The sequence below is a fragment of the Rhineura floridana genome, chromosome 2 (assembly GCF_030035675.1).
Source record: "Rhineura floridana isolate rRhiFlo1 chromosome 2, rRhiFlo1.hap2, whole genome shotgun sequence".
Lineage (NCBI taxonomy): Eukaryota > Metazoa > Chordata > Lepidosauria > Squamata > Rhineuridae > Rhineura > Rhineura floridana.
The window spans coordinates 15059939-15072424 of NC_084481.1; the positions used below are offsets into that span (position 1 = coordinate 15059939).

Sequence of the window (12486 nt, forward strand, 5' to 3'; positions counted from 1 at the left end):
TGGGTGTTGCAATAGTTTTATTCCTAATGCTATCAGGACTCAAATTTTGTTGAAAGCAGCTACATCCATTGATTGTACATAATCCTCAAATGCAGTGATCTTCTCTTCCAACATATCCATTCCAACTTTATCGTCTTCCACTACACATTGAATTTGAAGCTTCTTGATTCCATAACCAACTGGAACAAGTTTGGCTAGAAAGAAAATAAAACGGCTATTAGAAGTGATGTTCTACTTTTTCTCAATTTATGCGACTCAGTGTTCATTATGGATAGGGAAGAATTCTGCCCTCACCATAATCCTAGCAAGAACCATGGCTTCTGGTGGAGAGGCTAGCACTGCCAGCAGCTTGAAGTAGACTTCCCTCTGACATCTTGCATGCAAACGAAGTGCATGCATGGTTTATTTTCCCTCTCTGGAATGCAAAAGCAAAAAAGTGATATCATAAAAAGGAGGGCAGGGTGGCTAACTTTCACTGCTATGCCTACTTTAGATGCTGCCAAAATTGGTGTGGATCTTGGAGGGGGCTGCCAAAATTGGTGGGGATCTTTGAGGGGGGAGGAGAAAAATGTGCTTGCAGGGGCTGCATCACATCCATGACCAAGGAGAGTTAATCACCCTTGCCATAAAGTTTTAAAGAACAAACCCTTTCTTCTATGCAGCTAGCAGGAAGTGGGAGAAGTGAGAGACTTTCCCTCGGTCATGGAAAGATGCAGCGAATGGGTGGTGTTTTTGTTTTTAAAAACCTTCCTGCATCAGAACACTTCTTTACTGTTCAGCTCCTCATTAGTAAAATCAGGAGGGGGTGTTTGCTGGAGTTCACAGTTGTTTTAAAAACACTGGTAAAATGACAAGGATCCCCTCTTTTGGAACCAATGGAGAGGAGCCCAACAAACCTTCCTTTTAAGTTTCACCAAGCTTTTCTAGACTTTTCTGCAAAGGGGAAAATCCTTCTCAATTTCTTAATTGCTGTGCATTCAAACATTGGTTTGCACATATGTATCTCATTTTAGCACTTGGTGCATTTTTCACTTGATGCCTGCTTTGCAAACATCATCCTGGCAGCACTAGCCCTCTCTCATTTGACTGTCAGATGCAGGCAGAGGTGGTTTCATAACCTTCATCCAATGTAGCAAATGCTTAAAAGCTGCAGCCACCACCCGCCTGCTTCTGACTGTCAAATGCATGTGGAGTAAGTTATGGAAGCCATTCTGGATTCCAATAATCATTCCAGAGTTTTGATTAAATTCCTCCAAGCTTTTATTCTCTTGTCAAACCCAGAGAACTGGGCGGTTCTATTCAGATTCAGTGGTCATAAGGTCACCCACAGAAATCGAGGAAATTGTCTTATACCAAGCCAGACCATTGGTCCATCTAGCTTAATATTGTCCACAACTTACAGCAGCTCTCCAGGATTTCAAACAGTCTCTCCCAATCCTACCTGGATATGCCAAGGATTGAACGTGGGATCTTCTGCATGCAAAGCAATTGCTCTACCATTGAGCTATAGCCCTTCCTTTGTATCAGAAGCTCTTAACTGTTTAACTTGCTTACTTGCCAAGAAGCCTGTGGCGTGCCACTGACCTGGAAACTCTTAATGTTTGTTTACGAAACAAGCAACTCCACCAAGTTCTTGGGACTGCAATTTAAGAGCTATTTGAATTGAACATGAGACCTTGTACATGCAAAATGTGCACTCTACCACTGAGCAATGATCCTCCTTTCACTGTCGATTACTTACAAGATCCCCAAACAAGGCCATCAGCCTGAATGCTTCTGACACACTCTTCCAGTTTGGCCATGTCTGTCTCATCATCCCAAGGTTTCACATCCAACAAAATGGAGGACTTGGCAACAAGTGCTGGTCCTAGAGAAACCGAAGTATAGCTCAGTAAAAGCAGCAGAGCAGAATATTCTAATTAAAACCAAGAATTCATTACAAATGCATTTAGTTGCAAATTTAATCTACACTGTCTGAAAAAAGCATCAAAACAAAAATTATATTGGTTCCAGGTTTTCAGGACACAGGCAGTATAATGCACTATATATTTAAGTTACTTCTAAACAGAATCCTGAGTTCTCTATCCAACTAGAAGATCATAAATTGTAAGGCACAGTCCTGTCTGTTACACTGACATTCTCTTCTCTGGTGGAGAAAGGAGCATTGTATAGTGTAACTGCTAATTTCCCACAGTTGGAATACTGCAACTGCTACAAAACAGAACAGTTGCAGGCCAGTAACTGTGGAATCCTATATTAGTTGCAATTAGGACTGAGTATTCCACCATTAGGAGCACAGCACAGGATTAGGATTAGTTTGTATGCAATTATTTCCTATGGCCTCTATACTACTGCCTGGAAAAAGCATTGGTTAAAACTAGGAATTTAACTTAAAGTTTATTAAGACACTTTGGAAATAAGTGGAGGCAAATTCTACTGTTATTTATATAGCATTGATGTGCATGGTAAGTTTAATTCATAATGATTTTAATCTAAAAAACAATTCAAAGTGAGTAAATTCAAAGATCAAAGGGCTGATTAACATACTTTTGGATTTCTTTGATTCATACTGAGCAAGACGCTCCTCCCTTAATCTTTTTGCTTCTTCGCTTTCCTATGAGAAGAAATATCACGTTAGATGAAACAAAGCAACTGCTCCCATATAGCGATCAAGTATAACTGGAGCTGTCAGGTAGAACAAATCATCATGTTTTCAACCGAAAGATGGTGATTTGGTTTTGTTCATCACACTGCCCGTTATAAATATTAAAAAACTGCAGATTAGTCATGACACCCCTCTGCAACTTAAAAGTCAACAGAAAACGGATTCTGGGTACCTCCTCTTCGTCAGAGCCAAAGAGATCAATGTCGTCCTCATCTTTGCTGTCTCCACCTGTGCCTGTTGTGTCTTCAACATCTGGAGGGCCATATTTTCCCAAAGCTTTCTTCACTCCAGGCAGACTAGATAAACAGACAGTACTTAATTATTTATAGCGCTCTTCTACTAATTCCATACACTCCAGAATTAAATTGCAAAAGCATATCCCAAGTTTTGGCAATCAATTAACAAGAGCTGCAACTTAACCATGTCAAAATTTCAAAGGCAAGACATCAGATGCCAGTTACAAAAGCACCTGCTGCCCAGCAAGCTAGTTATTAAATCTCACATGCAAGCATCAGCCATTGGGTTTATGTCCACAGCAGAAGGAGGTGGGAATAATGTGGTATAATAGAGTGCGCATCTACAGACTTGGGGGATTTTTGATTAATCTCCCTGCAAATAAAAAAAGATCACATTAGGATAGAAAGGTTCAGCCTTGTGCTTGCTGTGCAGGGAGTTTTTAGCAGACAGGAACAATCAAAAAGATCATTTCACCACCTGCAGTCTAAAGTGGTGCAATCCATTCTACTGCATGTAAAGGACCAGGCCCAAGCAAGACATCTATCACGATATGTTTCCTTCTGCTACCCAGTTTCTCCCAAGGTTATTAGCTTGCTAACTATCAAATATTTTTTGTCTGAAAACGGATTTTTAATTCCTCTAGCACGTTTTCAACCAAGAGAACAACACTCAAGTTGCAGTTCTAAACATAACTATACATAAACAGGCAATTGAAGGGTTCTCTTCAGGAAGGCCTCCATGAGTGCCTGCAATTCTCTCCAGTGATTTTTTTTAGTGAAGGACTAACAGCTCATTAAGCTCAGCAACTGAATATGATTAAATGTTTCATCACAAGCTTGGCGTTTCACATTCTAATACAGTGCAAGCCAGAAATATTTTTAATTCAAGTGGAGGGTGGGGAGAGAAGAGAGGCACAAAATATTTTTAAAAGCACAGGAACAGCTCCACCTGGTGCCTGAAAATATGAGTATGCAACACTGAATTTCAGTGCCCCCTCCACCAAACTTCAGGAGCATGACAAAGACATTCTTATTGCAGCAAGCATTTTAAGGTAGTATTGTTTTATTTTCTGTATGGTTTACTCTGATGTACGTTGCATAGAAATGCTAAAGATTGAGTGGTATATAAATGCCTTAAATAAATGCAGTTTAAGTTTATTTAAGACTTTCCTCTTCTCCCAGGCATTTTAGCATGTGTTTCTAAATTGCTTTTAAAAAATGTGCTTTTAAATTTGTGTATTTGTTTTTAATTGTTTTTGTAAACCACCCAGAGAGCTTCGGCTATGGGGCGGTAGCTGGATGGATGGATGGAAGGGAGGGAAGGAGGGATGGTATGGTCCTTGATTCGATTTTTACTGTAGAAAGAATAATCTAGATTTTTTAAATTGTAGCCACTATTACTATCAAATTAATTTCTTTTCAAAGTTGTTTGGTACCCATGAACTCAGTAATTATGTTTTAATTTATTTAATCAAATAAGGCAAACAGGGATGAACAAGAGCTTTGAAATGATGCTGTATAATTTAAATGCAGCTCGAAGTGAAAACTGAATTACCAGGGTTGGACTTGGTGCTTGAGAAGATGAGAGACCATCCCATTTCCATCACTAGAAGGTTTTTAAAAATCTGGACTGAGGAACAAATGACGGTGCAGAGAAGAGACACTGCATGTGAAGTGCCTTTAAGGAAGACCTCAGTTTCCAGGAATAGAATCTTTCATGAGCTATAATGCTCTCTAAAAAATAAATGAATAGAATCGTTTTCATATTTTCCCTAACAGATAGCCATACAGTTGACATTATCGTGGCTTAGCTTTGTTATTTAATATTTTTTCAGTCATTAGTAACAGGTGCTCTTTAGAGTACATTCAGCATCAGAAGTGTGAGCAGTAGGGTTGCCAGGTTCTTGGCCTGATCCTGAATCTTTAGGAGAAGAGAACATCAGCCAAGTGCAGGTGTTCTTGCAACTCTGTAATGGGAAAAATCACAAGGTGGGATTCTCCCTTCCCCCTGCACACCTTTTAAAGATACAGAAGACCTCTTGGTTGCCAGGCCCAGCCTCCAAGAGGTCTTCTGTATCTTTAAAAGTTGTGGAAGGGGGAGGGAGAATTCCATCTTGTGTTTTTTCCCATTTCAGAGTTGCAAGAACACCTGCACTTGGCTGACCTCTTCTCCTAAAGATACAGGATCAGTCTCAGGCCATGGACCTGGCAACCCTATGCTGAATTAAGCTTCCCCGTGGCTGTCCATTTGTATAAGGAACAAGAAGGTAGTGGGAATGGAAGCAGCTCCCTTTGATGCATCCCTGCCTGTGGAAGCCCAACATATGGCTTACCACTGACATACAAATGCAGCCACTTATCTGTAGTGAAGTTAACCATTTCATTGTTACTAATTATTAATATTATTGTTTATTTATTTATTTCATTTATACCCCCCTTTCGTTTCATGATAGAAACTCAAGGTGGCTTACATATGGTTCCCAGGTGGTCTCCCATCCAGGCACTGACCAGAACAGACCCTGCTTAGTTTCAGCAGGGTGCTGGCCTCAGACCACAGCCTGGGACTAATACAGACTTCCCAAAAACACTTAAATATGGGGATTTTCTAATGCTCTAAGATCTTAGCAGGTTTGAATTGTGTGTGTCTTAATTAACATCCTTCATCCCCCTTCACCCAGCATGTATGTGGTGTGTAAGAAGTATATGCTTGTTCAGGGATAATTGCCACAAAGTTAATCACAACTTTGAAACTGCCTACTTTGGTTTTGTACCTGTTTTGATGTTGCTAATTAACTTTATGAAACAAAGTAATTTTAGAAATGGTTATTGCTGATGCTGCATAAGGCTATTGAGGCCAATGGACTTTTAAAGATCTTTTCTGGAACATACAAACCCAATGCAGAAAATACAAGTAGCATCAAGTGAGTCCTACCTTGCCTTTTGTTTTTCGTAAGACTTAATGTGGTTGTACCAGCGGAGTGCATGAAACAACTCAGGAGGAGGAGCAGCACCAACTGCTTCAAATATTGCAATATCTGCCTGGGATGGGACATACCTACAAGAAAACAAGTTCATGTAAATATTGATTTTATTTGGCAAAATGTCTGGCATTATTAATATGAATTGAAAATATCATACCAAGTCACTCAGATTTCTCCCAAAGACTTGTCTACGTACACTGCAAGCTGCAATTAAACAAAGGAAGGCTTTCTTTAGCCATAGTTTCCCATTTTATCTGAAGTAGGAAATTATGGTTACCAGTTTCAGAACAAACCAGCTTCAAATCATATATTAAACCAAATTCAAGTAGTGGTTTGATAGCCTGGCTTGTTTCAAACCTGATAAGCAGTTTTCCAGTTCAAGTGGAGTGAGAAACCACGGTTAAGTAGTAGGTCTTCGGAACTAATATATCTGTGTTGGGCAGACTCTGCCTCATCACCCAGACAACCACAGCAAAGACTCATGTCAAAGCTTGAGTCTACAAGGGCCAAATACTTGTTAAAAGCAAATAATGTAGTTGCATTTCCAAGTAGACCAAACACATCAGTCACTGATGTATACTTTAAACATGTGTGTACATATATATATATATATATACACACACACATATATACACACTATATATATATTTATAGTTACAGGTCACAAATCCCATGTTAAAAATAATACTCCACCGCACATGGTTTTGAACAAGTCGGCCATAATCTACCTTACATATTTGTTGCAAGTTCTGCTGACCAGTTTCTCTACATTTCTTTTATTCAGTCAGATCTAGAATAAGCTAAGTCAAGAACTAGCCAACTTTTGTCCTCCACAATGGCCAAACAACTCCAAGGAAGCTTATTAGCAAAGTGCCCATAACCACAGCTGGGAGACTGCACTACAAATTAGGCAATCGCTGGTTCAAATCTCCTCTAAGCCATCAACTCTCTCTCAGCCCAAAATCTAGACAGAATAACTTCCGAGAGGAGGAGGGAAGCACAGTTCGGCTGAGGGCCACTGCTACTCTGCACCTCCTCCCTTCCCAGAAGAACATGGGGGTGGGGACAGGGAGAGACCAACTTAGAATCATAGAATACTAGAGTTGGAAGGGGCCTATAAGGCCATCGAGTCCCACCCTTCTATCAGCCAAACGAACAAGAACCAATCACTAACCAGATATAGATACACTCTAAAGAGGTCGGTGCTTCATTCTGGCCTCGAAAAACGGAACGCCCGTCACTCCCCTTTACTTGTGTGCTATTTTGAGTTTGCAAGCCTTAAGCAGGGCCTCTCAACTTTTTTTTTAACTGATGTGAGAGCTCCCGTGGGCTATAACCATTATCTGGAAAACGAGATACTGTATAAAATAACTTTTAAAAGTTCCTTGTGGGGCTTCTGAAAAGATGCAAGAAATAGTGCACGAAGCGTTTTGAACGATCCACAGGACTATATAAATTTTCATCACTATTGCTATTAACGTTACATGGTGCTTGCTCCCAGCGCCTCAGAGAACGGCCTCTGAACTTGTAAAATCCCATTTTTAATTCCTGAGAGCCGCTATTAGGCAGGATAAGTACCTATGGTCTTCCATAGATACCTTCACAGTCCTAATTACAGTTCTTGGGTTTTTTATTTTTTTAAAAGAGACAGATGTGTCAAGTTCTTAGTCCTTACTGCACTGCTACTAAGCAATCCTGCTGCTGTTGGTGCCTAAGTGCTGCCGCCATTATCCGGCGGCGTGGCTCCACACGGAAAGGAGAGGCCAATGAATGGGCAACGGTACCGGCTACTACACTGCAAAGGGAGTGGAAATCGCCCTAGACGGAATCAAGAATCGCGCAGCAGCGGGCAGCTCACCCCTCGATGTAGCTCTTATCCGCTAAGAAGGTGTTGAGAAGCTGGAGCCCCGCGGAAGATTTCAGGTCCCCAAAGCCCATGACGGCGCCAAAGTAACAGGAGAGAGAAAAAACTATCAACCAGCACAAGGCCGTCCAAAAGAAAGCGAGACTTGTCTCTACGGCCTTTATATATACAGAGAAAGGGTAGCAGATCCCTCCGCACGGGCGGATAATTTATCCAACGTGTTCTTCCGCCACGCAGGCAACGATAGATTCTTACTTTAAACCGTTTAAAAGTCGGAGGCTTTTAAATCTACAATAGGCGGGGGAATCGTCGGCAACGTCATCGAGGAAAGAGACTTGTCTTATTTATTTATTTAATTTAAAAATAAAGGAAATTGCGTCAGTTCTTCGTCGCCTCATTCTGTCGTCTGCAGGGGGCGAGTATTACCGAGCGCGTCACGGAAATTACCGAGGCTGCCGCCATATTTATCGCCGGGGACAGCGATCAAGAGAAGGCGGCATCTTGGGTCGCTGAGGCCGGAGCCTTTCTTTCTCTTCCCCCGCCCTGGCCCGCTGTGGAGGTAACGGCAGGAAGGTCGGGACGTGGCGGACTGTAGCCTTGGCAGTATTTTCTTCCCTTCCTCCGAGATAAGAAAAGGCATGTAGAGCTCTCCTGTGGGGCGGAGACGGGCTCCCTGCGGTTTACCTGTGTCATGCCCTTGACTGGGGTCGGCGGACTCACTCCCGCTCAGCCTTTGCGGCCGGGCTGCGGGATTGGAAGCGGCGTTCTAGTCGCCCTGCTAACCGTAGCTGTCCCCTTTACCCGCTTCCTCCCCACCCCGTGATAATAAAAGACCATGTTCCCCCTTCCCCCCGCTTCTTTCTGATTGAAAACAGCCAAACAACGGAGTCTCGTGGGCCCCTTCATAGCAGGCAGGTGGCCTCGGCTTCCGTGGATGAGAGCGCGCTCCCTCACGGGCACGGAGTGTCACTCTTTAACCGGCAGAGGGTTAGGCACATCGACTGTGTAGGGGACCAGAAGAAGCCCACGTAATGGGAAGAGGTCTGCAGGGGCCAAACATCTGAGGAGAACAGCGGCCGATTCGCAGTAGCGGTGGTAGGTGACGAGACCCTTTATAGCAGCCAGTTCTAGTCCAGATTAAGCCTAGACAGTGGGGGATTAAAAAAAAATCTTGATCAATCCCACCTCAGCCATTTCTCACTAGAGCTTCGATTTTTGAGTCCTTTATGTTGAGGGGTCAATTCCCTTGATATCAGGAGTAGATTCACAGTGCTGTCCCAGCCCTAGCTTCTTGAGAGGTAAGCCCCAGTGAGTTCAGTCAGACTTGCTTCTTAGTGAGGTTTGTCATGCTTTCACACTAGCTTTTCAGCATTGCCGTGTTTACTGTCAGGCTAGTAGCCATGTGTTTTCTTCTATAGATGCCTGTTTGTCTTATGTAGACAGCCAAAGAGCATTTTAGGGCATCACCTTCCTGCAGTTCTACATATTTATTTATAAAAATATTTGCATACAGCCATTGTTAAAAATGTCAAAGCGGTTTACAATATGTTTAAAATAGTAACAGCATATAAACAGAATAAATAGCCCAACCAAGCTACCTTTCCCTCCTGATTAGTATTTAGTGACAAGGCTTATGGGACTGCCCCAGAGACAAAATCTTCCTCCCTCAAGATGTTTGCCATTCTGGTCCTCTAGGAGTCACCAAAGTAACTAGCACTTCATACAGTAACTGTAGCATGTCTGAAAGACCATCTCCATTCCCTCTTGAGCATTGAGGTAGTTCCATCAGAAGCTCAAGGTGGTGGTGGCGGCCCAGAAGAGGGCATTCTCTATGGCATCCCCTTAGTTAGATAATCCCCACAGAGGTGTGTCTGGCAGCTAAACTACAGTTTTGTCAAGTGCTGAAGACACACCTCTTTACCCTGGCCTTTGACACCTGAGAGAGATATTTTTAGGACCCACCCTACTTTTTGTAATGTGATTTTAGGTTGTTTTTAACTGTTTTTAAGGATGTATTTTTAAACTTGCAACTCAGCCTGGGGTGAAGGGCAAGTAATAAACTTAACAAACAAAGAAATAATATTATTTATGAACCTTCTCTGTGCTACTGTGCACACTCAGTGATTGTGTGCAAAAGAGCCCCTGTATCTTTAATAGTTGTGTGAATGAAGACTCTTCAATAGATGCAACATAACAAGCTACATCTAATTTATACTGTGTGACATTTTTATATGCTGCACCTCTCCTTAATGTTTTGTCTTGTTTGTTTGTTTTTTATTTGGAAAAGTAATGTTTTGTCTTGTGAGTTTTTTTTCATTTGGAAAAGTTGTAAGCTGGGGTGGGGAAACCCAAACCTGGAGGCTGAGTGTGGGGATCCTTCGGGTTCAGAGTAGGCTCCCCACTTCCCCCACAATGCAGGGAGGGCTGCTGGGATATGACAGTGGAGCCACTCTCGTCTCTCACATGTTGGTAATTGTGTGAGAGTGAATACCTTTATATAGAGCTTAAGTGAATCTTGCATTTGTGATTATATCTGCTTAAATATTATGTGTTCCAAGCTTGGGTGTCAAAATATGTTATAAACTTAAATTAGTTTTCAGTTCTTATTTTAACTTTTAAAAGCGTTTGCTTGACCCTCCACTTCAAGCTTCATTTTAATATATTATTTCTAGCACCATGTTGCGACTTTCTGCTGTCCAGAAGGCCTTAACTGGTGTCACTCAGGCTACTAAGGGATGTGGTAAGTTGCCTTTTTATCCAGACCATGTATCTGATAACTCCTCTCCTGGGGTAATTTTCATTAATGCGGTCAGCAGTTCACAAATAATTGCATTCGGAGGCTTGATGTTTAATCATGGGCATAAATTGACTCATGATTTGGAACTGAGAGGTGGCCTTGGAATGAAGACGTAAGGCTGCAATCCAGTATAGGATTAACTGGGAGTAAATTCCATTGAACCCAACCTAATGGAGCTTACTTCTGAGTAAAAATGTATTAGATTGCAGCCTAACTCTGTTTTAGATAAAGGGGAAACCAACTCTTCTGTTTTATTCATATGACTTCATTGAAATTTTAATGAAGTTCATATTTCAGGTCAAAAGTGAAACATGATGGATTTTTATCTGATTCTAAAAACTAAGTTTGCACTACTTTATTTTGAACATATCTGACAGAGTGATTAACAGGAGAAATAGAAAATGTAATTATAATAACATCAGAAATAATGAAATAGTAGGAAATGGATTTTTTTTAAAAAAAAACTGGCTAAATTTATTCCTTCATTCATTCTAATTGCTTTAAGCAGACCTCATTTTGGCAGTATGAGGTTTGGGCTGCCTGTTCATCCTTTCAATATGTTGCAAGTTAGTGCCATAAATCCAAATTATTCTGTGTGACTATGAGCAATAAATAATTTCATTTCCATGTTTTATTCTGTCATTCAGTGCACACAACAGCTACATCAGCCAGCAACCTGATAGAGGTTTTTGTTGATGGGCATCCCGTGTTGGTACCTCCAGGAACCACAGTACTTCAGGTAGAATAAATTTGGACATTCCTTTTCTACTCACACGCAGATTTTTGTGGTAGTTTATTTGCATCCTCTCAAAGTTATATTGGGTGACATCCGCTGCTGTCTGTCTGCTTGTGCAACAGAATTTCACTTCTGGTTTCTCTTCTCCCCCACCCCCTCCAGGTTCCCACACTTGAATGGGTGGGGGATCCTCCAGAGCAGATTTGGGGTGGCATGGGGGCTGCAGTAGTGAGGAGAGGAAGCAGAAGCCATGTTACACAAATAGACACCTGTTCATGCCAGCTTGGATGTTGCCCATTGTTTGTGTCTATTTTGGTGAAGATTTTAAGTAGTTTCATGTTTATTAGGAATTTGTGTGGGAAGCTTCTTCATATGTGTCACTTTGTTCCCTTCTCAATTAGTTGAAAATCAGTGCTGTGACTACATCTTAGTTGATATATAAAGTGTTATAATTGTGTGTCTATCAGAACAATTAGGAATATTGCCCTTGCATTTTATTTTTGTCCCACGCTATTCTTCCTGGAACTTTACTGAGGTGTTTGGAACAGATGTGTTTTGCTTTTTGACATCTGGCAACCCCTCCCCCCAACTAAAGTAGCTTTCTTGCTGAGTCGGAATACTGCTGTTCTTGGGTTGCAAGATGAGAAGACATCTTGCAGTAGTGTTCATGTATTTCAGAACTGCATCATTGATGAACGAAGATTAGAATGGAATTGCTGTGGAGAACTGGGACACAAGGAGATGTACCTAATTATAACTTTGAATTTTTTACAAAATTGTTGAATGCTGTATTTTAATTAAAATTCATTTCTTCCAAGTCAGCATTTAGTCTGTCTGTATGGTGTGACCTGATGCTAGACCTATGCCATTACCTAAGTCCCCACAGTTACCACATTGACCCATTTATGTTTCACTGTATTATCTTACAGAGCTGTTGATACTAAAAAAAATAATGGTGTGACAGAAACTACTGGCAAGGAAAGCCCAATATGTTTGTGCAAGTTACTTCTCACCGACGTTAATGTTCTGTATATGGCACCAATCTGAAAAGCCCCCTTTGGTCAGGATGTTAATCAGTACATTGCATAGTATACATTAACATCACTTCTAGTGTTTAGACTCTCCAGTACCTGCTGTAATATCCCCTCAAAGCATATTGGAGATTTCTTCGCACTTGCATTTAAGTGTGCTCTGACAAAAATAATAG

The 12486-nt window shown here is 41.3% G+C and overlaps 2 protein-coding genes and 2 non-coding genes across 6 annotated transcripts in view; 1 reads left to right on the plus strand and 3 right to left on the minus strand.

Moving 5' to 3' along the window:
- EEF1B2 (eukaryotic translation elongation factor 1 beta 2) lies at nt 1–8064 on the minus strand. Its single transcript, XM_061607907.1, has 6 exons — nt 7741–8064; nt 5834–5956; nt 2838–2961; nt 2548–2614; nt 1742–1867; nt 1–194 (listed from the first exon to the last, which is right to left on the minus strand). The coding sequence occupies exons 1-6, from the start codon at nt 7818–7820 to the stop codon at nt 40–42; spliced, it is 675 nt and encodes a 224-aa protein (XP_061463891.1). The 5' UTR covers nt 7821–8064; the 3' UTR covers nt 1–39.
- LOC133378651 (small nucleolar RNA SNORA41) lies at nt 2118–2249 on the minus strand. Its single transcript, XR_009761084.1, has one exon. It is a non-coding gene; the product is annotated as a small nucleolar RNA SNORA41 (small nucleolar RNA).
- On the minus strand, nt 2683–2756 carry LOC133378644 (small nucleolar RNA SNORD51). The gene has a single exon (XR_009761078.1). It is a non-coding gene; the product is annotated as a small nucleolar RNA SNORD51 (small nucleolar RNA).
- Nucleotides 8047–12486, plus strand: part of NDUFS1 (NADH:ubiquinone oxidoreductase core subunit S1) — a 21066-nt gene continuing 16626 nt past the window's right edge. Inside the window, exons 1-4 of one of the 3 annotated variants that reach the window (XM_061607905.1) lie at nt 8050–8305; nt 8622–8841; nt 10419–10486; nt 11191–11282. In XM_061607905.1, coding sequence (XP_061463889.1) covers nt 10423–10486; nt 11191–11282 — 156 coding nt within the window. In that variant the 5' untranslated portion in view covers nt 8050–8305; nt 8622–8841; nt 10419–10422. Of the gene's footprint in view, nt 8842–10418; nt 10487–11190; nt 11283–12486 lie in introns of all 3 variants that reach the window. The other 2 variants (XM_061607906.1, XM_061607904.1) reach the window with 2 other exon arrangements.

Excerpts from the sequence above, each read along its gene's own strand:
- EEF1B2 (XM_061607907.1), bottom strand. The coding sequence starts at position 7,820 with ATGGGCTTTGGGGACCTGAAATCTTCCGCGGGGCTCCAGCTTCTCAAC. Across the intron at positions 5,957-7,740 it reads GATAAGAGCTACATCGAGGG|GTATGTCCCATCCCAGGCAG; the intron begins GTGAGCTGCCCG and ends GTTTTCTTGTAG. Across the intron at positions 2,962-5,833 it reads TACGAAAAACAAAAGGCAAG|TCTGCCTGGAGTGAAGAAAG; the intron begins GTAGGACTCACT and ends CTGTTTATCTAG.